The sequence below is a fragment of the Rhizoctonia solani genome, chromosome 3, assembly GCF_016906535.1.
Source record: "Rhizoctonia solani chromosome 3, complete sequence".
Lineage (NCBI taxonomy): Eukaryota > Fungi > Basidiomycota > Agaricomycetes > Cantharellales > Ceratobasidiaceae > Rhizoctonia > Rhizoctonia solani.
In genome coordinates this window covers 1223372-1247878 of record NC_057372.1, presented here as the reverse complement: position 1 = coordinate 1247878, position 24507 = coordinate 1223372, and the positions used below count along the sequence as shown (strand labels likewise).

At 47.6% G+C, this 24507-nt stretch overlaps 11 protein-coding genes and 1 non-coding gene across 12 annotated transcripts; 8 read left to right on the top strand and 4 right to left on the bottom strand.

The window, feature by feature from the left end:
• Positions 1 to 840: 840 nt before the first annotated feature.
• Positions 841 to 1818, top strand: RhiXN_02785 (alpha/beta hydrolase family protein; the record flags this gene model as incomplete). Its single annotated transcript, XM_043322602.1, has 7 exons — positions 841 to 1062; positions 1118 to 1173; positions 1235 to 1257; positions 1318 to 1393; positions 1445 to 1509; positions 1565 to 1597; positions 1664 to 1818. The coding sequence occupies 7 exons, from the start codon at positions 841 to 843 to the stop codon at positions 1816 to 1818; spliced, it is 630 nt and encodes a 209-aa protein (XP_043178098.1).
• Positions 1819 to 2430: 612 nt separating this feature from the next.
• Positions 2431 to 3219, bottom strand: RhiXN_02784 (heat shock protein HSP20-like chaperone; the record flags this gene model as incomplete). Its single annotated transcript, XM_043322601.1, has 3 exons — positions 2431 to 2505; positions 2558 to 2656; positions 2695 to 3219. The coding sequence occupies 3 exons, from the start codon at positions 3217 to 3219 to the stop codon at positions 2431 to 2433; spliced, it is 699 nt and encodes a 232-aa protein (XP_043178097.1).
• A 1123-nt stretch (positions 3220 to 4342) lies between these two features.
• Positions 4343 to 6594, top strand: RhiXN_02783 (uncharacterized protein; the record flags this gene model as incomplete). The annotated part of the gene is made up of 5 exons (XM_043322600.1): positions 4343 to 4400; positions 4463 to 4620; positions 4675 to 5700; positions 5759 to 5777; positions 5831 to 6594. The coding sequence occupies 5 exons, from the start codon at positions 4343 to 4345 to the stop codon at positions 6592 to 6594; spliced, it is 2025 nt and encodes a 674-aa protein (XP_043178096.1).
• Positions 6595 to 6831: 237 nt separating this feature from the next.
• Positions 6832 to 8441, top strand: RhiXN_02782 (ketol-acid reductoisomerase; the record flags this gene model as incomplete). Its single annotated transcript, XM_043322599.1, has 9 exons — positions 6832 to 6978; positions 7039 to 7272; positions 7329 to 7374; positions 7452 to 7747; positions 7808 to 7823; positions 7876 to 8000; positions 8054 to 8149; positions 8200 to 8326; positions 8386 to 8441. 9 exons carry the CDS (start codon positions 6832 to 6834, stop codon positions 8439 to 8441), a joined length of 1143 nt encoding a protein of 380 aa, XP_043178095.1.
• A 288-nt stretch (positions 8442 to 8729) lies between these two features.
• On the top strand, positions 8730 to 10348 carry RhiXN_02781 (Nitronate monooxygenase; the record flags this gene model as incomplete). Its single annotated transcript, XM_043322598.1, has 10 exons — positions 8730 to 8770; positions 8835 to 8862; positions 8919 to 9042; positions 9102 to 9115; positions 9225 to 9279; positions 9375 to 9451; positions 9560 to 9608; positions 9660 to 9703; positions 9765 to 9876; positions 9951 to 10348. 10 exons carry the CDS (start codon positions 8730 to 8732, stop codon positions 10346 to 10348), a joined length of 942 nt encoding a protein of 313 aa, XP_043178094.1.
• Positions 10349 to 11055: 707 nt separating this feature from the next.
• RhiXN_02780 (poly(A)+ RNA export protein) lies at positions 11056 to 12752 on the bottom strand (the record flags this gene model as incomplete). The annotated part of the gene is made up of 12 exons (XM_043322597.1): positions 11056 to 11073; positions 11134 to 11267; positions 11329 to 11358; positions 11424 to 11481; positions 11536 to 11650; positions 11700 to 11723; positions 11779 to 11879; positions 11943 to 12095; positions 12148 to 12282; positions 12337 to 12372; positions 12429 to 12482; positions 12603 to 12752. The coding sequence occupies 12 exons, from the start codon at positions 12750 to 12752 to the stop codon at positions 11056 to 11058; spliced, it is 1008 nt and encodes a 335-aa protein (XP_043178093.1).
• A 2227-nt stretch (positions 12753 to 14979) lies between these two features.
• On the top strand, positions 14980 to 15282 carry RhiXN_02779 (C2H2 zinc finger; the record flags this gene model as incomplete). Its single annotated transcript, XM_043322596.1, has 1 exon — positions 14980 to 15282. One exon carries the CDS (start codon positions 14980 to 14982, stop codon positions 15280 to 15282), a length of 303 nt encoding a protein of 100 aa, XP_043178092.1.
• Positions 15283 to 15317: 35 nt separating this feature from the next.
• RhiXN_02778 (C2H2 zinc finger) lies at positions 15318 to 16190 on the top strand (the record flags this gene model as incomplete). Its single annotated transcript, XM_043322595.1, has 3 exons — positions 15318 to 15731; positions 15786 to 16010; positions 16065 to 16190. 3 exons carry the CDS (start codon positions 15318 to 15320, stop codon positions 16188 to 16190), a joined length of 765 nt encoding a protein of 254 aa, XP_043178091.1.
• A 2090-nt stretch (positions 16191 to 18280) lies between these two features.
• Positions 18281 to 20071, bottom strand: RhiXN_02777 (NAD-dependent histone deacetylase SIR2; the record flags this gene model as incomplete). Its single annotated transcript, XM_043322594.1, has 3 exons — positions 18281 to 19678; positions 19730 to 19863; positions 19915 to 20071. 3 exons carry the CDS (start codon positions 20069 to 20071, stop codon positions 18281 to 18283), a joined length of 1689 nt encoding a protein of 562 aa, XP_043178090.1.
• A 150-nt stretch (positions 20072 to 20221) lies between these two features.
• On the top strand, positions 20222 to 20653 carry RhiXN_02776 (DSS1/SEM1 family domain-containing protein; the record flags this gene model as incomplete). Its single annotated transcript, XM_043322593.1, has 2 exons — positions 20222 to 20537; positions 20601 to 20653. The coding sequence occupies 2 exons, from the start codon at positions 20222 to 20224 to the stop codon at positions 20651 to 20653; spliced, it is 369 nt and encodes a 122-aa protein (XP_043178089.1).
• A 351-nt stretch (positions 20654 to 21004) lies between these two features.
• RhiXN_02775 (Sugar (and other) transporter) lies at positions 21005 to 23564 on the bottom strand (the record flags this gene model as incomplete). Its single annotated transcript, XM_043322592.1, has 19 exons — positions 21005 to 21127; positions 21192 to 21274; positions 21336 to 21392; positions 21449 to 21469; positions 21568 to 21721; positions 21777 to 21804; positions 21854 to 21912; positions 21960 to 22029; positions 22076 to 22164; positions 22220 to 22226; positions 22279 to 22299; positions 22345 to 22545; positions 22593 to 22653; positions 22702 to 22804; positions 22854 to 22872; positions 22921 to 23023; positions 23357 to 23383; positions 23432 to 23457; positions 23503 to 23564. The coding sequence occupies 19 exons, from the start codon at positions 23562 to 23564 to the stop codon at positions 21005 to 21007; spliced, it is 1314 nt and encodes a 437-aa protein (XP_043178088.1).
• Positions 23565 to 23909: 345 nt separating this feature from the next.
• Positions 23910 to 24019, top strand: RhiXN_12367. The gene has a single exon. It is a non-coding gene; the product is annotated as a tRNA-Arg (tRNA).
• Positions 24020 to 24507: the final 488 nt, after the last annotated feature.

Sequence of the window (24507 nt, the reverse complement as noted above, 5' to 3'; positions counted from 1 at the left end):
TGCGAAGTATTTGTAGGTTGGTGGTGTTTCAATCCTCGCTAGAAATAGTGATTGCATGCTCCACGGTAGAGTCGGTCATAAATGATCTCCTCTCAGCTTCTAATCAAACGTGCTAGTGGAAGATTGTGAAATCGGCTCTTATAATGTACGCTGATTTCCCAATTATTCGAGCTTGCGGGTCTACTGCGGGGAAATAGTCCAGAGGGGAATATTGGAGTAGGCATTTTTGGGTGCTTGTACCACACTCTGCCCGCAAGGCTGGGAATTACGTCCGTGATCCATCTAGGCACACGCGCGTGCTTGCCCTCCTCGAATGACTAGTGGAGTTCGGCTACACGCTGAGCCTTAAAAGGGCGAGTTTCTTCATAATCTCGACGATCCAGATACTCGAATAGTCAGTCCCGGGCGCTTAGATTCGTCCTGATTGATTCCCCGGCTGACCTTTATGCACGAACAGTATGGTCGGGATTATTGTCATTAAGGTCTACTGCTACCGAGATCAAAAAATGACAGTCCGGGAGCAATAAAGCTAGGATGAAATTGATTATATCATACAAAGCATGGTCCCCTATCATTATCCTTACAGCAATCTTCCTTATTGGTGCCGCAAATTATACACATGTGCGTCCATAGCTCCCGTTCAAGTGTTTTTGAGTTTGAAGACCCCGGTCTCTAGGCACACACCGTGTAGTGGGCGAGGGTATATAAACCCGACCGGGATGACGAGCCAAGTTAATCTGCTCTCTCCACTGTAGCTCCTTAGGGTAACGCTCAAAATCTCGGCCACCTACTGAGCACCATACTAGCATTAGTGCCATATTAGAGCTCGAAGCACAACTTATGGCCATTCTTCCCTATTCGCTTCACCTCGACCGTATTGTCGCGCATATACACGTCCATCCTGCATTGTCAGATGCATCCAGGATCGCAGTTCTGTTTATTCTCCATGGGCATCCGGCGAGTGCACATCACATGAAACCTATAGTCGGCGGAACTTTCGACCTCGCGAAGAACAAGGCGGCTTTGTTGGAAGCGAAGAGGAACTTGGTTATCGTAACATTTGTGAGTGTCTCTATGAAATATCTCAACCTCCAGATTGAGTAACCGACCGTTCTAGGATCTAGAAGACGACTCGGACTTTAGCAACGCAGTCGGAGAATTGGAATATGAGTCGTAAGGACTATTAATTATCGTCTTCGATCGCCTTGTTCTAATCCCTGTACATTCTGATTAGGACACAATTATACAATAAACAAGGTGGGCCATTTTGGATATTTGCATATAACCAGGGTGCTAATCGAAATACACCGCTCATAGAACGCATAGCGTCAGCTGTCTCGGAGCTCATAGATACACTGCCTGCCGTACTTTGTCCAAACAACGACAGATTTATGTAAGTATAACCAAGCTCCACAGTGTATGTCATTAGACTAACGTTTGACAGTGACACTTGGATGGTAGCGGGATTATCGCTTGGTGCTCATGCTGCCTGGTTATCCATGGATCGGGGTAAGTACGACAAGAAAGTTCAACTGAGAGAAGTACTTAGTCTTTTTTACTCTAGATCCTCGTTTGAGTGTTTGCATACCCATTATCGGTTAGTGAAATCTTTCTTGACCATGGATTTTCCCCCGTAGCTTTACTTAACTGTAGTTAAATATAGGCTCGCCGGACTTTCTTGAAATTGCCACTGCGCGCAATAACCTCACGGGTCTTCCGCTCGTTTCTTCCTACATGACATCTGTGACGCGGAACATATTCTTAAAAACGATCCAGTTTCGTGTCGCCGTAACTCTTTACGGCCAGATCCGTTTATGAACAAACACATTTTAGCGCTTGCCGGTGCACAGGACGGGATGATTCCGTTTACCGCCACCCGGCAATTCCTCGATCGAATCAATGTTGGACCTATAGGGACAAAACGACTGATTATCCAGCAAGGTGTAGGCCATCAATGCACCAGAGAAATGGTTATCGAATGGCCGAACTCGTGTGGACTGTGGCGCTAAGCTGAAAACCTAGGCGGTTGGAATAGCCGCTTGCCTTTTACTTTTTTTTTGGGGGGGGGGGGCAAGCCGCACGACTGTATGCGCAAAGATACACTATGTCATTCGATCGATACCATGCTTTTGATTAGATACCCACACATGTATCCATACCTAGTCACTATAGAAAGCGAATATGCTCAGTACTATTCCAACAAAGTAATACGCCGCGTTCCTGATAGGAAATCGAGGCAACTTGGAGGACATTCATATACAGGGGACATGGCAAGACAACAAGGATAGGTCAAGAATTTATGGTGCTAAACAATAAGTAAATGTGCAAAGAAATTATACAACCATGGGTCGCCACGTTCTGTGTTAGGTACCTATCAGTTCAAGATCAGCCATGTTGAAAACAAAGGAAGAAATGTATGTCGCATTAGGGCTATTTGAGAATGTCGACGCGCGGGTAGGTGACGGTCAAGCGTTCGTCCTGAAGGACCGCGCGAATACAGTCGAACTAGAGTTTGAACTTAGTATGACGCAATGGATTTTCACCATGTCCAACTCACAGGAACGGCAGGGGGTATGGGGATCGTTCGTAGGTATTTCTTTTCCACACGTTCCCGGATGAGGCGTTCGCCTTCCGCTTTCTCTTCCACAGTCACTTTCTGCCAGCGACACTGATCTTCTGTGTCGCAAATTTGACCTTGATGTCGGACTTCGGGATGCCTGGTAGTTCAAACACTAAGTTGATGATTCCATTATGCTCGGTTTCCGTAAAGCTACTCCTACCGAGAAAAGAACTGTCAGGGGGATTGAAAGACCGTACATCCATCCCGACGTGCCTTGTCTGCCCTCGAGGGCGTAATTGGCCCATTTCATCCACCTCTGGATCAGTGTCTGCACTATCCGACGAACGTGTGACTACTCGCTTCCGAGTGGTAGTTGTCTTTCGGACGCGGCGTGCATCATTCCAAAGCCGGTCAAACTCGCCTTCATTAGGTGGGACAGGAGCAGGGTCGGTCGTGGGCGGGACGGCCGGCTTAGATCGGGTGTCGGAGTGACGGTTTGGATCAAGCGACCGCCGACGGCTACTGCCAGTCTCCGACGATCCAATCGATCCGCGAGGAGTAAAGGCTTCGTCGAACATCTTGTCGAAAGATTCCCACTTGAACGAAGAGAACACACTCTTTCCACTTGTCTTGGATGATCTTGTTGATGTTGTCGCCATGGTGGGGCTGAGGATAGGGCAAAGGGAGAAATAAACGATGATAGGCTCTAGTGATGCGCGGAAGCGATCAGCAAGGTCAGCGTGATGGGAATGAGGCGCCCTGTCGTCGGGGGTGTATGGGTTCAAAACATGTAATACGTACCTTTTGGGATTCCAGAACAGAGGATTGCAAGGGAATGACGTATTGGTAGAACTCACTGCACCGTCCGGATACTCACAGCTTGAGGGAATAAGGCTCGAAGAAGGAATTACAAGTGGGGCCCAAGCGGCGTAAGAGATACGCAAATAGTAGTCTTTCCTACGACCACGCCAAGGATGCACGCTGCTTAGTTAATAACACGAGGAATACACGTGTTACTATAGAATAGTACTGTATATAGCCCAACAAAATACAGACTCGAGACGAAAACGTTGAGTACGACTACGGTGGAAAGAACCCAAGTGGCGAGCAACCTGCTAGAGTCAATAGCAGGCCACCAATGTGTTGATTGAACCCTAATCAAGGATATATGCTTTGCACTTGCTTGTCGGATAACAAGCTCACGTGATGCTGACCAACTCTCATCTCGTACTGAACTCAACGGCACCAACCACCACGCGTGAGTAAAAAATTTTGACTCAATTCACAACAGCCCCCCCACGACACTATGATGGTATCCAAATATACATGTTAGACTTCCACAAAGCTCCGGCTTGTTGAGGATCACTTATGGACTGAGACACTTCCTACATGCATCTATGTCTCTATATGTATAGTTCCCGAACTGACTTTAGATCTACAGGTTGTCTCACTAATGCGTATGGCTCTCCCAAATAGGTTAGTCAAGGCAATATCTGTCTCAGCTAGTGAAAGAAATTCCCGGTACTAGTGCATCATCTCACTAGACTGCTGTAGTCGAGTCGCAAAACTCCTTCGGTAGTCACTCCAAAATACAATTCATATCACACACTACTATATATCTGCCGCGCGCGTCACACTGCGCGCTCTTCGAAAACACTATTTTGCTTAGCCGGATTCATCCGTGAATTCAATTTATATATTGGGGCACCTGTCAGGTAAAACAGCCAGCCCGGCGGCTTGAGCCACGAAATACGTAGTTCGTCGATCCGTATATTGGTTGCCATGTCTACCTCGACACCGGAAGGCGAAGCTCGCAGTATTGCGGCCAGTAAACAAGAAGGTAAGCCTGGTGAAACTGAGTCGACTTATTGTCTTGATGGGCCTAAACCGAATTTTGTACAGCATTGAGAGCCCTGTTCAATTCACTCGTCCCGAGTGGACAGATGACTATTCCAGATGACACCAATCTAGATAGACTTGCGGAAAAGTTGGACGAACTTCTTGCAAGTAAAGGTGGACTCGACGCTTATACTAATATCCCTCGTGATGACCAGGGCAGGGTGAGTCTAAATCTTACCGGATAATTCGTTGATGACTGATTCATATGCATGAAGCCTCTGAACGAGGAAGGCTTGCCCATCATGGAGATAATAGAGCCTATCACTAATGCAAATGACTCAGAGACCCAATCATCACTCGCGGACATCCCATCTTCCTCAACATCTGTGTCAGGTCAACCACTATTATCTCCTCTCCCCAGTTGGGCACTCAGTCCAGCGGCACTTGCCGCCCGCCGACGAGAACGGGACAGGATCCTCGATATATTGGAAAGAGAAGAGGAGGAAGAATTTGCTCGGGAGGCTGGAGCCGCGGTCACTTACGAACCAACCGACCGGAACTCCACTGTATCCCACTCTGTACCAACGACGCCACCGCGTACATTGGATCAGGTAGTCCGGAGTTCTACTCCGATCTCTAGGCCCACTGCGTCCTTACCAATAAGCTCTAGTTACGAGGGGAGCTCCCAACCCTCCGGTGACTCGGCCGCCCAACCTTCTCGAGAGCCTCTCACGACACGCAAACCCAAAAAACAAAAGAGCGTTTCATTTGTTGATCCACCGTCAAATGATCATGACGATCGACCTCGCGCTCCGAAGCCAGAACTCGACTGGGGGGATGTCATTCCTGTACAGCTTGGCTCTCGTAAACCAGGCCCTGCCAAAGGGCATGGGGTTATGAAAGATCTTGTCATCGAACGCCCAACGGGACAATCGGCCAGCATCGTACATAGAGTGGTCGATTCGGACGATGAAGACGAGCACGAGGAATTAAATGGAATTCATGACGTGCCCGAGGACGAAGACTCAGAAACAGAGGTCCCCAAGGAGGCGTTTGGCCAGCTAACGACATCTGATGATAAGCCTGATACGGACCCAGAAGATCCCGCACAAAGCATAGATATTGATGACACGGATTTTGATGAGGCCATGTTACAGCGGGAAATAGCACTGGCGTATTATGCCCGCCGAAATCAGATAGGTACGGATATAGCATCCGGCCCATTGTTCAATTCATCGGCTATGGACCGCACCGTCAATCATGATGAGGGCAAGGAGCAATCTGATGGAGGAGTCATGGAGGTAATATGGCTAGTACCATATGTTACTATCAATAGTTACTGACGGTTCCATCTGACAGGCCAATTCTTCCCGATTCCGTGGCTCGCGACTACCCGGAGATCCCCAGACATTAATTAACTCGGCAGTTCAGTTCGGGCGGCGGTTGATGGCGAACTGGTGGCCGAGGCTATTGCGGACAAAGAAGTCGAGGCATCAGTTAATACACTTGCTGGTGGAGGTGATGCTGACCAAGAAGACATGACCGAAAAGATGATAGAGCTACTTCGACAAGGCGATACCTATGTTGGTGACGACCATGCTACCACCGAACCCAAACGCTCTATTAAACACGCTCCAGGGAAGATGCCCGCCACCGTTCTCACAGATGCCCGACCATCCGTATCCAATCTCACACCTCCACGGTCAATAATGAAGCAACAAGGCACTATACGAAGAGCCAACCCTCAATCAAACCTGGCTAACTTAGGTTCTGCAGCTATAGGCCATACATCACTTCCTGGACGAGCGATTCCTCCTCCGCCGACGGTTGATCAACCGATGATCATCGAATCTGGGTTCGGGTTTGATCCAGCATTTCAGGTCGCTCCCCGCCCGAAGCCTAGTGGTGCAAAAGCGGTTGCTCCCATGTCTGAATTGGTGAAAGAGCGAATCACAGCCCCGAGCGCTGCATCAGCAGCACCAAAGAAAATCTCGCGATTTGCTCAGTCTCGGGGATCGAGCCAACTACCCACGTCTCAAATACCTATCTCCCCCCCAAGTAGTAGCCTCAAGACCCCAACTACTGTAGGTTCCGACGTGCTTGAACGGACACTTAACTCGTCCGGCGAGGTGGAAAAATCAGAACCACCAAAACGGATGTCCAGATTTCGTGCCGAAAGGTCTGGTTGGATGTAATTTGAATGTATGCTACGTTTGGTACAAGATATCTGTATTACCGAAATATATCGACGGAGACTGGATGATGGTTGGCGCTTAGCAAAAATGATTGGCAATAGAGCTCTCGGACTTGATCGGGTTTCTGCCCCAAAGAAAAGTTAGAGAGGCTCATTTCGGCCAGTTGACTCGAGCATCGATTGCGGTTTAAAAAGCGAATAGATTCTCCGTCTTTGATACTCTACTTCCACAACCAAAATGTCCTTTGCCTCCCGCACTCTTCGCCAAGCTGCGCGTACTGCCACCCGCGTCGCAGCTAAACCCTCGACTGCGGCTCGCTCCTATTCGTTGTTGTCCCGTGCAGCAACTGCGACGGCTTCTCGCACGGCCATGACCCAGGCCCAAGTAAATCCATACGATTCCTTTTTGGTACTTAATAATAACTCATGGCTAAATCTTATGTAGATTCGCGGTGTCAAAACCCTAGACTTTGCTGGAACCAAAGAAGTCGTCTACGAACGAGCCGACTGGCCGCTCGCCAAACTCCAGGATTACTTTAAGAACGACACTCTTGCGCTTATTGGCTATGGATCACAGGGACACGGCCAGGGTCTCAATGCACGCGACAACGGACTGAACGTGATCGTTGGTGTCCGAAAGGATGGCGAATCATGGAAGCAAGCAATCGAGGATGGTTGGGTAAGAGCTTAAATTCTAGCTCCAAGTCCCCTGAACTTATTGCTGTTTTCATGCAGGTACCGGGCGAGACTCTTTTCCCTATTGATGAAGCAATTGATCGTGGTACTATTTTATGAATCTGCTCTCGGATGCAGCTCAAGCTCAAACATGGTCCCAAATCGCACCTCTGATTACTAAAGGGAAAACCTTATACTTCTCCCACGGTTTCTCGGTCGTATACAAGGATGACACTAATGTCGTTCCTCCCAAGGACGTTGATGTGATTCTTGTTGCGCCCAAGGGCTCGGGTCGCACTGTCCGCACTTTGTTCAAGGAGGGGCGGGGTATCAACAGCAGCATTGCCGTTTGGCAAGATGTGACAGGAAAAGCCAAGGAAAAGGCTATTGCATTAGGCATTGCAGTTGGTAGTGGTTACCTGTACGAGACTACCTTCGAGAAGGAGGTTTACTCTGATCTCTATGGTGAACGTGGTGTGGTGGGTGTCTTGTTGAATTTAAACCGCTTAATCCTAACCCAAATTTCCTTATATGACTAGCTCATGGGTGGTATCCGTAAGTTTGCTTTCCAGAATAAATGCTATATATGATGCTGATTGAGTTACAGAGGGTATGTTCCTTGCCCAATACAAAGTCCTCCGACAGAACGGCCACACGCCCTCGGAAGCCTTTAACGAGACTGTCGAAGAGGCCACTCAATCTCTTTTCCCTCTTATCGGCCAATACGGCATGGTATGTACTACCCTTGATTTCTCGGGGGTTCCTAATCATATTTTATTCTGAAGGACTATATGTACGCCGCCTGCTCCACAACGGCTCGGCGTGGCGCTCTTGACTGGGCCCCCGAGTTCGAGAAGGCAAATCGTCCCGTTTTTGAGGCTGTAAGCTGAACCACGTGTTGCATCTGCATAGAGCCTGACGTTATTTATAGCTGTATGAGTCTGTACGTAATGGTACTGAGACTCGTCGCTCTCTTGAATTCAACGGTCGGAAGACTTACCGTGAGGACCTTGCACGTGAACTGAAGGAGATCGACGAGCAAGAGATCTGGCGTGCAGGTGTGTGGATTTAGACAGTAATTAATTGCCTACACTGACACTTCAAATTAATTACCCAGGGAAAACTGTCAGGTCATTACGTCCTGATTACAAGGGTCCGGCGCCAAAGATCTAAATCGTCTCCCCTACCCACTGAAAATGTACTACGGGCTTTCCATTCTGTATCTTATTCCCATTATCAACGTTGAAGTTGGAATTATAAGAATGAGTTATCATTGGTTAGGTCATCATGCACTCTATCGGTAATTGCTATTGCCGAACCGAAACAACGTGAATATTTCCCCGTAATTTAAGAGTCGCTTTCGGCTTTCTGTCCCTCAAGTCTGTCCTTCAGACACCTACCACGAAAAACTCCTAACTCGTGGACTCCACTGCGCCACAATTCAATTAGACTAATCCCGTAATGATTGTTACAAAACTTACGGAACGCCTTGGTATTCGAGTGTGAGTACTGAGAACAATGCGGGGTGAACAACATCTGGACCCGACTCGCTCATTTTCCCTACAGGCCAGTCGTTCAAGGAGGAATGCAATGGGTAATTAGCTACAACTTCTTCGAAACAGTTCTCTCATGTTTCATTCTTGCGGTTAGGTCGGGCTACCAGCTCTCGCATCCGCAGTATCCAACGCAGGGGGTTTAGGAATACTCACTGCATTATCTCAACCATCTCCCGACGCGCTTCGTGAGGCTATCAAAGAAACCCGGAAGCTGACGGGTGAGCGTTCCATGATATACTTCATTTCGTTATTGAAATATGGCGATGTGTGCTGGCAGACAAGCCGTTTGGAGTAAACATCACACTACTTCCGTCAATAAACCCACCTGACTATGAGGGATATGCAAGTTCTCAACAAATTGGGTTATGAGGACTCTCCCTAACAATCAATTATTATGCAGGCTCGCGCTGCTGTAGAAGAGGGTGTCCGTATCTTCGAAACAGCGGGGAACAATCGTGCGTTACTTTATCAAATACCAGAGACTTCCACCCAAACTAACCTATCAAACATATTCCGATACATCTTCCACGGGTGAATTATTCAAATACAGCTGGACCTCTAATCAAGTTCTTCAAGTCCCAGGGGTGCTTTGTGATTCACAAATGTACTACGATTCGCCATGCTAAAGTATGTGTCATTCACTTAGCGTCATTAATCCAGTTCTTCCGTCGGAGAAGTACTACAATCACCCTGATAGTTTATTTCGTTGATGCCCATAATGACACTCGTGTATAGTCTGCCCAGAAGATGGGAGTCGACTTTCTTAGCATTGACGGATTTGAATGTGAGTGTTCTTATTAATGGGTGTATGCTTCATGTCGAGTTCGTCATTCAGGTGCTGGCCATCCCGGCGAAGAGGACATAGGCGGTTTGGTTCTTGTAAGTTTATCCGATATAGGTACCAGATCACTAGGCTTACAACCAACCCTGTAAACAATAGCTCGCACGCGCTGCTCAAGAACTGGAGGTTCCGTATATTGCATCTGGGGGCTTCGGTGATGCCCGGGGGCTCGTTGCTGCTCTGTCTCTGGGTGCGCAGGGAGTAAACATGGGTAAGCATCATGTCGACTGATATCCTCATTGTTCTCGCTCTTTGACATACAATTGCCTCTTGCGTCGTTCATAGGCACACGCTTTATGGTAACAAAAGAGGCCCCCATACACAAAGACATCAAGGAAAAAATGATCTCGTCTTCGGAAGTTGATACTCTCCATATATTCAGGTCCTTGCGGAATACAGCTCGTGTCTACAAGAATGCTGTCTCGAGCGAAGTGGTTCGACTCGAACGAAGGCCCGGAGGTGCTCAATTTTCTGAATTAAAGGATCTCGTAAGCGGCCTTCGCGGGAAGAAAGTATACGAAACTGGGGACTCGGATGCTGGTATTTGGTCCGCCGGAATTGTTATGGGTCTCATCAAAGATTGTCCTTCATGCGCAGAGCTATTGCAGAGAATAGAGGAAGAGGCAGAGTCCCTCATTCAGGGTATGGCTCGTTTAGTAGTTCGAGGACATGCAAAACTTTGATGGAATGAATAGAATGTTTGCTTTTTGCTAGACCTCGGATGTACTTGTCCTCACTTATAAGAGTGGCGTCTGCGTCGCTATCGTTCCTGGCACAAAGCGGAGCACATGCAAGTTGACCATCCAATCACGATTCGTAATTTGAAGGGGTTTCACTTTTGATGTCTGGACCTCAACCTTGAGTGAGTCTTCTCAAGGCGATAAGATATTCGGTAGTGTCTCGACACCCGGATCGACAAACGTTGTTTCCTGCCTTAACATGGTCTCTTGACTATTGTAGGCTACCCAGATTAGAGTGAGGGAGTACACGAGGCTAGTTCCATTGTCATATTCGATGTCAGAGCTTGACTTTGTAGCCAGTGGGGATAGTATTTTCATATCTTATCTGCGCTTTATTGTATTGGATCGCCTCAACTCCGACTACCTTTGGGTGGTGCGAGTAAGGTTTTCGTGCAGATCACGGGATCAATTGCTCGGAAGCGCGCTTGTGATGTGGGGTAGCCAATCACAGGCCGCAGCTAGCGCCCCAAACAAGCTAGGTCATGTGATACATCGAGCCAACAACCGGCAGAGCCAGAAGTGATACTAAATAACTTGACAATTTTCAGGGTGACTTCTGTAGATGCGTATCGGTACCGTCTCAAAGAGCCAATAAGCTAAATAATTGATCACATGTGAATACATGACTATGAGTGATTTAACGAATCCACCTATTTCTTGGGGCGACGCTACCGAACCGAGACAATACGTTGGAACTCGTTGAGAAGCTGAGAGCGTGGACCACATACCTTGATTTCCTCATCTTTGGTAACGTGAAGCATCACCTTATTGGGGTGGTCGGATGTCATACCGCTGTGGCCTTTGCTCCAATCATAAGACACCGCATATGCAAATAGTGAGCCTGTCTTATTGAAGGCAGTACCTGGGGTTGGTGCATCACATTAGAATCGGGTGGCACTAGTAGGACAGAGAGAAATACGCACAGGAGATCGGTCCGGGCGCTTGGTCGAACGCTGATCACGGGAAGCAGTTAGTAAAACAACAAATCAATAGATCGGATGGTGCCTGGGGAGCATACTTTTCAATCGCGTTTTCGAATCTTTGTCCCAAAAGTTGATCGTACCATCCGCACCTGCCTACTGAAATGTTGAGGGCCGCCGGGCTGTAAAGTCACCATTGGGTTGGCTCACCGTACTAAAAGTTCCATGAACAGGGTGGAATGACATATCGTTCACGGCAAACACATGTGTATTGTCTTTCGTGGTTCCTTGATCCTTTCGATGACACTTAAATGAAAAATTCAGACTAAAATGTGTTAGCTCATGTTTAATAGGACCAAGTGGATACAATTCACCTCGAGTCCTTTTCATCAACGTATCTTGTGATAAACGCATTTAAAATCAACGAAATGGCCTAAATATATGTGCACTCACTGGATGGCAACCCTCCCTTCAATACTACCAACTGCAAATCCGTTCGCGGTGGTGAAACATGATATCACGCGTGTCTGCCACTTCAAAGGGGAAACCATGGTCTGTAGTCACCATGATTCTCGTCATCAGTAACTCGTAAAGATCCGAGTGGGAAGCTCGCTAACCCGGTATGCGGTTGTTGGATTATTGAGGTTGAACATCTGTATATGCCTCTCTGCAGTCCCAACAACCAAAAGAGGATAAGTCACATCCATCGTATAACACCGGTCCGGAAGATCAACTTTGGCGACGGGTGTTGATTGACGCGTATCCCAGTACTAAACGGAACATGGTTATAGAGAAACAAGACCTAATAGGGATCAAATATACCTTTAGTGTCTTATCCCAACTTCCAGTAGCCAAGATTCCACCTTGTGCATCAATCCATTTGACGCATTTTATGGGTGCATCGTGAACTGCGATTTGAGTCGCTTGTCCAGTTTGGACATCGAACATTCGGCCAGCCTATTCAATGGTGCACCGTTAAACTAGATACAGTCTTGTGGCGTCAGAATGTACCTTATCCGCTCCCCCGGAGAACACCTTGTTTCCTTCCTACAAAATCCAAAGAGGTCTTAGAAACAAACATAACAGAATAGGGATAGACCTACCTTGTTCCAACACACGCTCAAAACCGGTCCCTCGTGTGTAAACATGGCCTTTCCCTGACTCTGACCTTGAACTCCAATCTCATATAGCCTCACCTTAAATTTTCGTGATGAAAATTCAACGAAAGCAGAGAAAAATTAGTACGAAACACGCGCCAAGGTTGTTTCAATGCTCACTTCATTATTCCAGCTCCCAACTGCAAGGTAATCTGCCGTCGGGCTAAAATCAAGGCAGGAGATGGAATCTCCTGGAGGATCTACTAGTTCTACGTCCTTTGCATCAGTCGCCGCGGTCGTTGTCGATGTACTGCCTCCAAAGAACGCCATGTGGTGAGCAGAAACAAATGACAGAGCAGGCGACTGGAATCAGCATTACATAAAGCAATGCGCTCACGTGATGAAACGTGGTTAGCAGCGTGGCGCGCTTTGGTGGCTCAACCTCACTTCTCCAGATTTCAGTCCTGTGAATATATCGGTATTTGTATAATGTACAATACTTCCATAGCATTTTAAGATAAACTCAATGCATCTCTCAGAAACAAATAATTAAAAAAAAATAACAATAGGAGGAAACAAAGAATTAGTTTGCGCTTTACGGTACCGCGCAGTTCGATGTCATTGGAAACCCTTCGGAAGATACAATTTGGGTTGGCCTTATCAAGTCAATTGCACGAGATTTCTCTACATTTGTGAGGTAATAGATATTTCCTGTCTTAACTACGAATTATACTGCTTAAACCAAACCTACGCATTTGCGATCCGTTGTGTTACTGTACCTTTGGTCGCCCAGTTTATGCCAATCAAACGACCCAATGTGTATGAAAACTTAGCTTTGGATGGATACAGGTTAACGTACTTAACACAAAGTTGAGCATAACATATTCTGACCCCCTGTCTAGACCTGAGCATTTCCCTCATAGATCCGTCTGTTACCGTCCCGTCAGGTACGGGCGCCCAATGCGCCCATATTCGGATAATACTCCTATACAAAGGCTGTCAATGGTTTGGCTTCATTTCTTCTCGACGAAACTCGAAGATATCCACATCGGCGGGATCATATATTGAACCATCGTTGCTGTGGTTGCTACTTTCTTTTTTGAAGTTTGAGGGAATTCGGAAGAGCTACCCTTGGAGAGGTGTGCCCTTCGGAGGAGTTTCAAAGTTCGGGGCTCCTATGAACAACCTACTTTATGAGAAGCCCGAGTGTATGTTCGTTCCCTATGGTTACAGAAATAATATTTCAAGCCTTCACGGCTTATTCCGGCATATTCGATGTCGTATGTGTTTGGACACTGAGGTTTTACAAGTATATCTGATAAACTAGCAGCATATCTATAGACTTATACCCGACTCCCATTCAAGCTCCTCAAACATACCGGACTTTGCATACTGCTGTTTCTATATCATGAAAGGGGGCTGGAGTTACATATAGACCTCCGGTGCATAAGCACGAGGCTGTTTTCGCAGGGACGAGGCTTCCATATCATTATATGCGCATTTCTTTACCCCCTTTTCAAGAAACCGACATAATAAAAAGAACGAATCAATCGTTCAATGGCCAAAGTCCTGATAATATCTGAGTGCCCAACTTGTAGCCCGAAACTCTTCACGGGGCCCCTGTCAGTTTAGAGAATTCCTCATAGCAAGTACGCGCGCGATCGTCGGTTTCAACTGCCAAGGGAAAGTATTGGAATAGGTACTTAGTCCACTTTAGCCCTACAGTACTCTGTATCATCGCGTCCGGCAACTCACGGTCAGTCTCCTAAAGAAAAGAAAAAGTTTGGCTTCCATCCTAGTAAACCTTCCTTGGGGCGGCACTTTCGTGTTCAGAGACAGTAATCGGTTTGAAATTGCGACCCTGGGGCAAAGGATCGTCGCGACTCCTCCAAATTATTGAAACTCGATAGAGTGCAGACCAACGTCTCATAGGATGTGTGGCTTCGGTAACGTCAAGTCAATGAGTTTGGCTCACGGGTGTGGACTTTGACGGTATCCATCGAAGTTCGCGCGCCTGCCGGGTTATGTCAGGTCGATATCGGCGGCGCATGATCCGGACTTGGAGACGGATGTCCTCGGAGGTGTACACTGAATGAAGAAGTACTTGGTTTATGAAGCAAGTCATGGTCGACGTGAAGCAGATGTAGGCTGGATGGTAGCCCCACCGCCGATTCCAAGGACTTTCCGAAACTAGTAGCGCTGACACGAGCAACAAATGGATGTCCCGCATAGGCATCTGCGCGCTAAGTGCTGTAGGTACGCCGGTTGTTTTGATATGTTTAGCCTGAGGCCTGGAGCAGTCTGATTTTAGTCAATCCGAATCCGCCATGTCATTTTCAGGGCCCATCACCGTTCTCTCGGATGAGGCAGAGATCCCGTACTCTTGGGTCGATCTCTCAATAGGAATTACACACACCGCGACCAGTACCATATAATAACAACGAAATCCCAGTGCACTGAAACCCATCCCCGAGCTTCCTCTCTCCAACCTCTCCCTCGTACAAGGTCGTGTTGGTCCTGAACTTAGCTATCTAGCCCCGCTTCCTGTTCGACCAAGATGAACGATTCAGTTTATCAATCCCACTTTCAAAACTACTCCCAACACATCGATTCGGCCAGTGCCATGCAGCTCGCCTACTACCAGTCGTCACAAGCAGAGAGCCAGGTACAACCTTGGCTATACAACCAGCACAAGACATCGTACGATGACCAGTGCATCCGTGCACCAGCGCGCTCTGATTCACTCTTGTACACTTCCGAATTTGCCAATCCAAATTCCAATTTCGAGCTCCCAGGCCAGGAATTAGCCATGCCTTATACGGTTATTCGTCCTGTTCTAGCTACCCAGTGGCTTCCCTAGAAGGACCCCCGTCAAGCGGACTGTATCACCGCGAAATGGTGGCTACTGCGTCATCCCATATCATTCCGGAGCCGATATACGGCTCCCCTTCCCCTGGCTTCATCGAACGGCGTCAGCAACTCGACCTGCCATCCGAGTCTTTTTCGCATTCCTGGTCGAGCGGAAGTGCGTTTCAAGTTGCACCCGATTTCGCTGATGCACACACATCCATTCGTTATTCGCCTTATACTGTCAAGTCGCAGAGGCCGATTAACACTCAGGACATCACGGGGTCCGATACCCCTGCTTCACCCATTTCCCTATCCCGTTCCAAGCGTTCCTCGACATCCCCTTCCCCTGGGCCATTAACTCCGGCCATCGGACAAATCTCCCTTCAGACTGAGTTATCCACTGTTGGCCTTGAGTCGCGACCAACGTCTTCCAGTTCATCTCGAAATTTGTATAGTCGAGTAAGTCATCTACATTGATCACAAATTGTCCCAACTAACCTTATGACCTACTAGAACGAAGAAGTTGACCCCGATCGCCCATACCCTTGTAGCTCCTGTCGAATGGCCTTTGCTCGCCAGCATGACCTAACACGCCACTCTCGTGTTCACAGCGGAGAAACGCCATACTATTGTCACGGATGCCGACAGGGCTTCCGTCGCTCTGACGCACGCTCGCGGCATTGGGGAAAGGACGCCCAGTGCCTAGCTCTTCATCAACAATTAGTTGAAGGGACAGAGGTAAGCAACTTCCGAATACGGGCGCAGAGTTTGTGCTCACGAGCTTGTTCGTAGGAGGGGCGAAAGCTTCAGAAGAGCTTGTTACGCTTAGGTGACAAAGTTGGTCGAGTGGGAACTGCTAGCTTCCGCGTGCACAAACCCCCAACGCGCTCCATGCGCGGTACTGGCTCACATCCATGAGCTCTTTCTCTTTCGTTTATATGCATTCGATATACTGCTGGAACAGCATGCCCTCATTGTTTACTTTTTCTTCTGTTATAAGCTTTCCTCGGGCGCTGCACTCTGCTACAATGCCCCAGTGATAGCATCTTTTGGACACTTTGGAACATGATATATGCACAGGCGCGCACATGATTTTCTTTTCTTTTTTTTGTTTTTTTGCTATGATACTTTCTGGACATTGTTTTCCACACAGTTGACTGTAGTCTCATTGACCCGCTAAAGATGTATTGTATTCCTTTTCTATATTTAATCAATCAACGGAATAACCATATATTCGATTTGCCCGACATAGCGTGTGCCCCCAAATGGTCTCCAGAAATTTGGTTGTCCAGCACGCTGATCAACAAGCGGTGGCCACAGGGGACAAGGTGGTGCATGCGTGGTGGCGCATACACTCTAAAGTTGAGGGACTTGACGCATCAATAAACTTTCCGAACGCAATTTTCCACGATTGCGGGGCTGCTGCAACCGCTCTGCGAGCTAGTACAAGAAAGAAAGAAACATAGTCTCTATGTCTCCGCATTGATAACGTGAAACTATTTATAACCACAAAAGTAAGTAGGGCACCGTGAAGGGACGAAAATATCATATCAACCAGCCATGGGGACCGGCAGAGGGGACTAGATCGGTATATTCCCAAACGGTGCTTGTATCGTCGTCATTCCTGCCATGCTTTCGTCTACCTGAATGGGAAGATCATCTGACACATGTCTAGACCTGACGACGTATCGGAATGATTTGTTGATCCACTGTCAAGTCACCCGTCCGCGTTTGCCATGCGTACACCTTTGAGCTAATCTGGGTTAGCTTTCTCGCACTAAGGCCGGATGACGCAAAAACTGTGAGTCAGAAGACGCCACTACACGGGCACAACAGATCAACAGAACCGACGCTAATTGAGAGCAAGTTGAGACCAAGACCATCCAATCGGTTGATTGGTAAAAAGGTTATTTTGCGCTATTCTAGGTAGCCCCACATCTCATATTTGTACTAGTTTAGTTCACGCTAGATAGGCCAGCCAATCAGGGATCGCGCGCGTCTCGACGACTAGGTACACCTATGCACATGATACCGCCGGGGAGAGCAATTCATTTCGGATTTAGGGACCAGACCACATCGGTCAGCCGACGCAAACGCAATCAATCATCGGGTGCCTTTGTGCTTCCTGGATAGCAGAGTGAAGCAGTAGGCGCACGAATCGCTCTGAGTATCGAGCACCTATCCAGGAGGCCTGGTTTCCAATGATTTCACATATCCTTGAGCTTGCGCTCAAACTCTTTTTCAGCTTCGTTAACTTTGCGAGGCATTTTTTAAGGGCACTAGGGTAGATGCATAGCTATTTCCGAGCGAGGTAGTCTTCCAGAAGGAACGGGAAGAATCCAATAAGACGTGGGTCAAAAAGTAGAGTGTCCGTTCCGACGGAGACCGGAGTTGCATCCACCGGCCTCTGTAAGCGCTTGAGTTCCGTCGATCAACGATCGTGACGGAGCGAGCCGAGATATAGAAGTTGCTTGCTTATGTCAGGCGGAGACATGCTTCCCTAGTCCCTGATCTCTGACTCCTTTTGTACAAACATACTTTATCAACGAAGGGCGCTGAATCGGCTTGTTGTCAAATGGTGGCATCTGCTGTATGTCCTGGTTAGTCTATCCGATTTTGCCCTGGCTCTGCCCCTTGACTAGTCTTTTTAAACGCCGGCATAAGTACCGCGTGCAAATCAAAGTCAGACGGGAAATAGGATGGCATCGCAGGCCGAGAGAAACGTGATAGCTTGAGGTAAGGATGACAAAATAGGTCTGCGAGCGAGGAGGCTTAACATATATGAAATTAGTGTTATAGACTGAGACTGACAACACTCAATGTGGCTATGTTTCAGAATAAAAGTCTCTATGGGCTAGCTAATACTATGATACAATATAATAATTAATCACTAAATGAATGAGCATTGAACGCAAGTGCCAGGACATAATATCGTTATATCTAATTAGTCGTACTCGGGAGAATTTTCCAGTACACACAAAAGCTAGTTCATGACGGGAAAGCGGGGTTCACCCAGGTCCTTGATCGACATCAACCGGTACAAGGGGGTTATGGATTTCCTGTGGCAGCGGTAGTAATTGAAGTTTAGACTCTTCCGGGGTGTGCATCCCCATTGGTCTTTTAATTCTGATCTTTAGACATGTGCTAGATTCCGGAGCATGCTTAATCTGGCTCGAAGTATGTTGCAGTGATTGGTGGTCTACGTACGTCGGGTGTAGAGCACGTGCTCGAAGGCGTGGTGAACCAGGAAGTTTAGGGGTGAATGTATGCTTTGGTTTCCTAACCACGGAGGTAGGCCTCGATTGAGAAGCAGATTCTTCGAGTGATTTCGTCGGATGCGTAACTCCGCGCGCCGGCGTCCTAGGTTCCCTTATTCCGTCTAGATTGCTACGTTTCGGCTGTGGAGTTATAATGGAACCTGTGACGTTAGTTGAACCCCGCTCGGCTTCTACTTGATAATTCTCGAAACCTCTTGCAAACATTTGGATGTCGCCTTGTACCCAAACATCAAACACCCCATCCCATTCGCGTGCTGGAACGGGAAAATCAAAATTTAGGTAGACCGTTTTAACGGCTGTTTGGTGCGTTTGGACATCATCATCCAAATTGGTAGAGAGGATTGGGTGTAGTGCCTTGGAAAACTCCCGAACTATTCTTTTTGCACCAGGTATCCGTAAGCTCGTCCCAGCCACGATTAACAGGTCTTCACCGCTGCGTTTTTTCCGCGCGGAGCTTGTTCTGCTGAGTTGACCACTTCCGAGTCCTATCAAGTCTCGTCGAACGCATTCACCGACGCGCTCGGCTTCCCCTTCTCGATGGGGCTCATTGTACAATACGACTCCCGGGCGTAGACGGGCGACTCCTCGGGTACGTTTGCCGACTAAGCGACGAGTCCCATCAAGCTCAGCACATTGCGGACAAGCAAGCGAATTTCCCGACTTGAGAGCTTCAAGTTGATTGGGCGCACAAAGTGGTAAAGTAAAATAGCATGAAGGACAATACAGATGCTTCAGAGTGCCGTGCAGAGGTACACAACGTGGTAGCTGATGGGTGGGTGTTGGCGTCGAAGCAGGAGAAGACTGCATTGACGAGGCGGTAGCTCCAGGAGGAGTGCATACATGCGATGTGGATGCAATAGATCGTTCGGATGAAGAACTTCGAGGGCGTACTGGGGATGGGGATCCCTCTGCCTTTCGCTTACGAGAACGAGATGGAAACGTTGGTACGCCAAAGGAGAGTCCAGCACGTTCTTCTAGAGCGTCAATATTCTGAGTATAAACACGAAGAAGTTGGCCGCGGGCGTCTAGACTATGCAACATTTCATGAAATGGTGTCGGTTGTGCAGCATCAGAGAGTGTAGCCAAATGTGAGATCATCTTGTAGAACATCGCCATAGTCTCCTCCGACTGTAAGGCAGATAAATCCGGCGTATATTTTACATTGAGCTTCACACTGACCTTGAAAATAGCAGCATCAAATAGGTCCCGCCCTGATGTGATATTTTCTCTGGGATGCTCACGCTTGAGGCTTTGGAATAAACCGTTTGGGGAGCGAAAATCAGGGATGCCTGCATGTACTGATATTCCTGCTCCTGATGTATAATATCAATGTATGAGTTCTAGTGCCACGGGTGGCAACATACCGCAGAGTACAACAATTCTTCTGGCGTCATTTATGGCCTGATATACATCCCGTAAACGGCTAGCATGATTATCTACAACTCTGGCGCAGCTCGGTATTTGAGCACTACTTGTCGTCCCATCCAAGGCGATTACAGAAGTAAAGGGGGGCAAGGGCATGGTTGGCCCACAGAGTGCTGGCGCTCGGATGGCCAAGCGCGATCATCGTTACCACAGCGGCCGGAACCGATTTAGGGCCGGTCATCTTACTTGGGAACATAATTCAGGGACCAGCAGTAATTGGTAAGCGTAGACGCGTCCTCTATCACCATGAGCTCTACTGCAAAGACATCAACCGACGCCAAGATGGATGTCGATGACCAAAAAAAGAAACAAATACCCGCACTCGGAGTGCTAGAAGAGGATGACGAATTTGAGGAGTTCCCTGCTCAAGGTATGGCTATTCCATACATGCTTTCCTCACTTGTCCGTAAATCGCCTTTGCTTGCAGACTGGGAGGATCGGGACACAGATATAGCGAATCTTACTAATACATCGTCGGGGGGGCGAAATCCTCCGCCGACAACTTGTGGGAGGATAATTGGGATGACGACGACGTTGAGGACGATTTTAGCAAGCAGCTTCGGTACGTTTGCCACTGTCCTCTTCCCATCCAATGTATTAACGTAATCTAATCTGCGCTTGACAGCGAGGAAGTGGCAAAGCAACAAGCTTCACGATCCAGCGAACCACAGCCGATGACTCATTAAGCCTTGGTGGAATCTGGGATGCGTTCGTTCAATTGATTATTGTTGCGCCCCATAATCTAACGTGATATCTGGCAGGGCTCAACCCTCATTGAACCATGTAGCTCAGATGCGTCGAATAAACATGTGCATCACACTTAGAAGAGTGCTCCATTTAAATACTTTATCTTGCTGTCCAATAAAGTTGGTATTGGTATGTGATCGTCAGTAAGGTCTCATTCGTTTTCTGGGTACTCGACTTTACCAAGTATCTGGCGTAGGCGTCTGACGGATTTAGGAACAAGATATGTCATTTAGAATTCTCAACAAATCAATCAGAATCACAAGTATGGTACACATGCGTGGCCTACATCGAACCTTTTTCCTTCTCCGTACCTAAAGTTTGTGCTTCGACGCTATCGACATCGCCCGTCGAAGCGGCTCCCATCTTCGAGGTATCATAGCCATGTTTGGCCAGATATTCTCGGAACTGTACAAAGTACGTGGGGGCGGATTAAGTTCAGTGCTGCTAAATAGCCTTGGACCAAACACACCTTGGCGTCTTCATCCATCATCCCATCATGGGACAGAGGCCGAATGAATGCAAGTGTGATCAGCGCACTCAAAATCGCCAGTCCTTGCAATGTGTTGATTAGCTTAGTAGGTGAATAGTCTTATCGAATTGTCGAAACACCTACCACTGCCGACCCAGAATGGACCAGTGTTGCCTCGTGTGGAGGAAGCGCCACCGAAAGCTGACCCGGGGCCAATTAGCGGGGTTCGATTGGTTACCATGATCGACAAAACTTACCGTCAATCATAGGTGGGAAGGCTAAATTAGGCATGGGTCAGTACCACGTTGCGCTCGTTAATTGAATAAAATGAAATCGGGAGGCTGAAAATTCTATTATGGAGCTTGGCTCTACTTACCCCATGTTCCTACAAAGGCTCCAACTTTGCCAATGGCGGCGGCGATACCGTAAAACTGTCCTCTAACGGCTGTAGGCCCACTCTTAGACGCCAAGAGACCGAGGCAATTTCCGGGACCTAGCTCCCCGAACGACAGGAAAATGCCGTACAGTACCTAGTATTCCATGTGCGATTCAAGCTTTACCCGCAAGGCTGGGCAACAAACCTACCGCAAATCCAGCTATGTGGTTCTTCAAGCTACGGAACAGTGTTAGATAGGGAACAGAGGATAATGGTATATGCGTACTATTCATATCCACCACTCATTCCGAATCCGATTATCGCTTGACACAACAAGCCGACGATCTTTACTTGGGACGTTAGCGTGGTTATACGCATATGTTGACCCTTACCATCGTATATTTTGGACCTAGGAAGTCCACGATGAATGCGCCAGTCAATGTGCCAGGGATGTAGAACAAGCTATGGCCTGGTGAGAAATTGTTCGAAGGAAGCGAGGATAACGTACTTGATAACTACGTTCCATCCGAAGATGACATAGAGACTATCAGTACCTCCAATGATGCTATCTACTACTGTTGACGAGTAGATACCGAACTTGCAAACACATTACCAACGAGTTCCGGGACCGAATATCTTGTGAATTACTCACCGGATACCTGTCAAAATCAAGATCAGAATAAACAAAAGTGAATTGGTTGATATACATACGTGATAAAATCGTAGATGAACCTGCTGTAATGTAAGTAACGTACATGGGGCAATGAGAGAACTTACCAAGTTATGCTAATGGCCGCGAGGCTCTTCCAGTAACGCCTTACAATGAGCAAGTAGGGAGTTTTCGCATTACGCATAGAGTCCTGTCGATAGCGAGTCGGTTCCGACATGCGCAAACGCCAGACCAGTACTGCGAGAGCTGGAATGGTACCCAGTCCAAGAGATCCACGCCACACTGCACGCAAGTGGTTCTCGCCAAAACTGGATGGGTGAGTGAGTATGGGTTGCCTGTTAGCACGCAAACTTACATCCATAACAGGACCAGAGGTGTGAACGCTGAAATTACGAAACCCGTATCAATCATTGTATCTACACCCCGGTTAATAAGCGAATTCTGATAAGCCTGGGATTACGCACTAGTAGCCAATGCAAACCAGCGGTGCTGTGCATTTTTGGCAATCCCTTCCTCTTCAGATTGTTCTGAAGCTGCCACAGAGCCTGACGGGTATTCTGCGCCGACCTGTCTTTAAACATGAATAGACGGAATGAGACAAAGGTAAAATCCATACACCAATCCCTAACAAGAAACTAACGGAATATCAGTAGGTAATTTTACAAGCGCGGACGTTCGCTTACCGACAGGCAGAGAGCATCGCTAACATTCCTCCAGTACTCCATGGGCTCCCGCCGAACAAGCCGAGAGAAAAGAAAAGACGGCGACAATCAAAGTAGCCGACATCTGCTGGAAGTTAGAGTCAGGTGTATGCAGATACAAAGGCACTTGCCATCCCAAACTTGCGCCCGAGTCTATCGCTTAAATATCCGAACAGTAGCTATTATTGGTCAGGATCCGCTGGAAGAACGAGGAATTAAACAGACCATTCCGACAATAGTCCCCGCAAATGCCAAGGACGAGAGTGTTGTTCCATAATCGTGTTGTTTGATAGCATCGGGGTAAAGCCGTCGGAGGACTGGTCTGCTCAGTCAAGGAATCGAATATATGGCTGAAAACCTACTTGTATTGACTTCCGAGGTGTCAGATTTAGAGATTTATCACAATAAAAGCACTAACCACTTCCTATAACACCATTTGCGTAGCCTGGCCGGTAGAGTTAAAAATTAGTATCGAGAGTCTGGTGAACATTACCGTCTGAGAATAGCGCAGTACCACAACTAGGAGATGTCAGTTGCATGGTTGGCTGTTGAGATGTGACTTACGCGAATATGAGGGAGACCTGAGAAAGACCTAGTTTTTTAGGAGCTGGGGTGGGGTCAGCCATGGAGGGAGGGTGGACGAGAGATATCTTCTCCTCCTGGTACTTGTACTTCCGGGGGTTGGGCACGTGTGGTCACATAACAGAAGCGATTGGCCACATCACTGATAGACAAGAATAGCCGGCGCCATTCTTGGCGTCATCAGTCCCCAAAGCTTTCATTACATAGCGATACACAAGGATAGCGCAGCCTTCGAGTAACATGTGAAGGTGAATTCAGCAATACATCGACCAAGCCAGCCCAAGCCTTGTTTAGTGGGATATTGTTTTCATGCTAAAGCCAAGCCCGATAGCATTGTATAGGATATAACTTGGCACTGTAATATTAGCTGTGACGTGCGGAGATTTTGAGCCGCGTTGGCTCAATGGTAGAGCGTCGCCCTCCTACTGCTTGGAAATTGAAATACATTTCAAGCTTGGGATATAGGCGAAGGCTGCGGGTTCGAGTCCCGTGCGTGGTATTGGGCTCTCCTTTTGACTAAGGCAACTTTCTGGTACATTTCTTGTATTTGGGGGCTTATTTTGAGCCAAGGTTAAGTTTTTGGGTTGATTCAGTTAATTGAAAGAGTCATCTTCTATGACTCAAACTTGTTCCAGAGAGCCTGACATCTTGCTTCCATCTTATTTTTTACTCCTTCTCTCCTTTGAATTTATACTCATATACGTGTTCTACTACCGCAAACCAAGAAGCACCAAATTACGCACTGTATACACACATATCTATAGTACACAATTTTGTGTGAGGAGATAACATCCTTTCACTATTTGAGAGCCATGTCAAAAGCTTTCTCAAAGATGCTGAAGTAATGGGACTAGGAGATTCTTACTGCAGTCAGGGACACATATAAGACAGCTAGTAGAACGGTAAGCTTGTATAATATGTTTAGGAGGCATTTTCTCACTTCTCAACTTGGATTTCACTCCAACTGCACTGGTTAAACTACCCAAT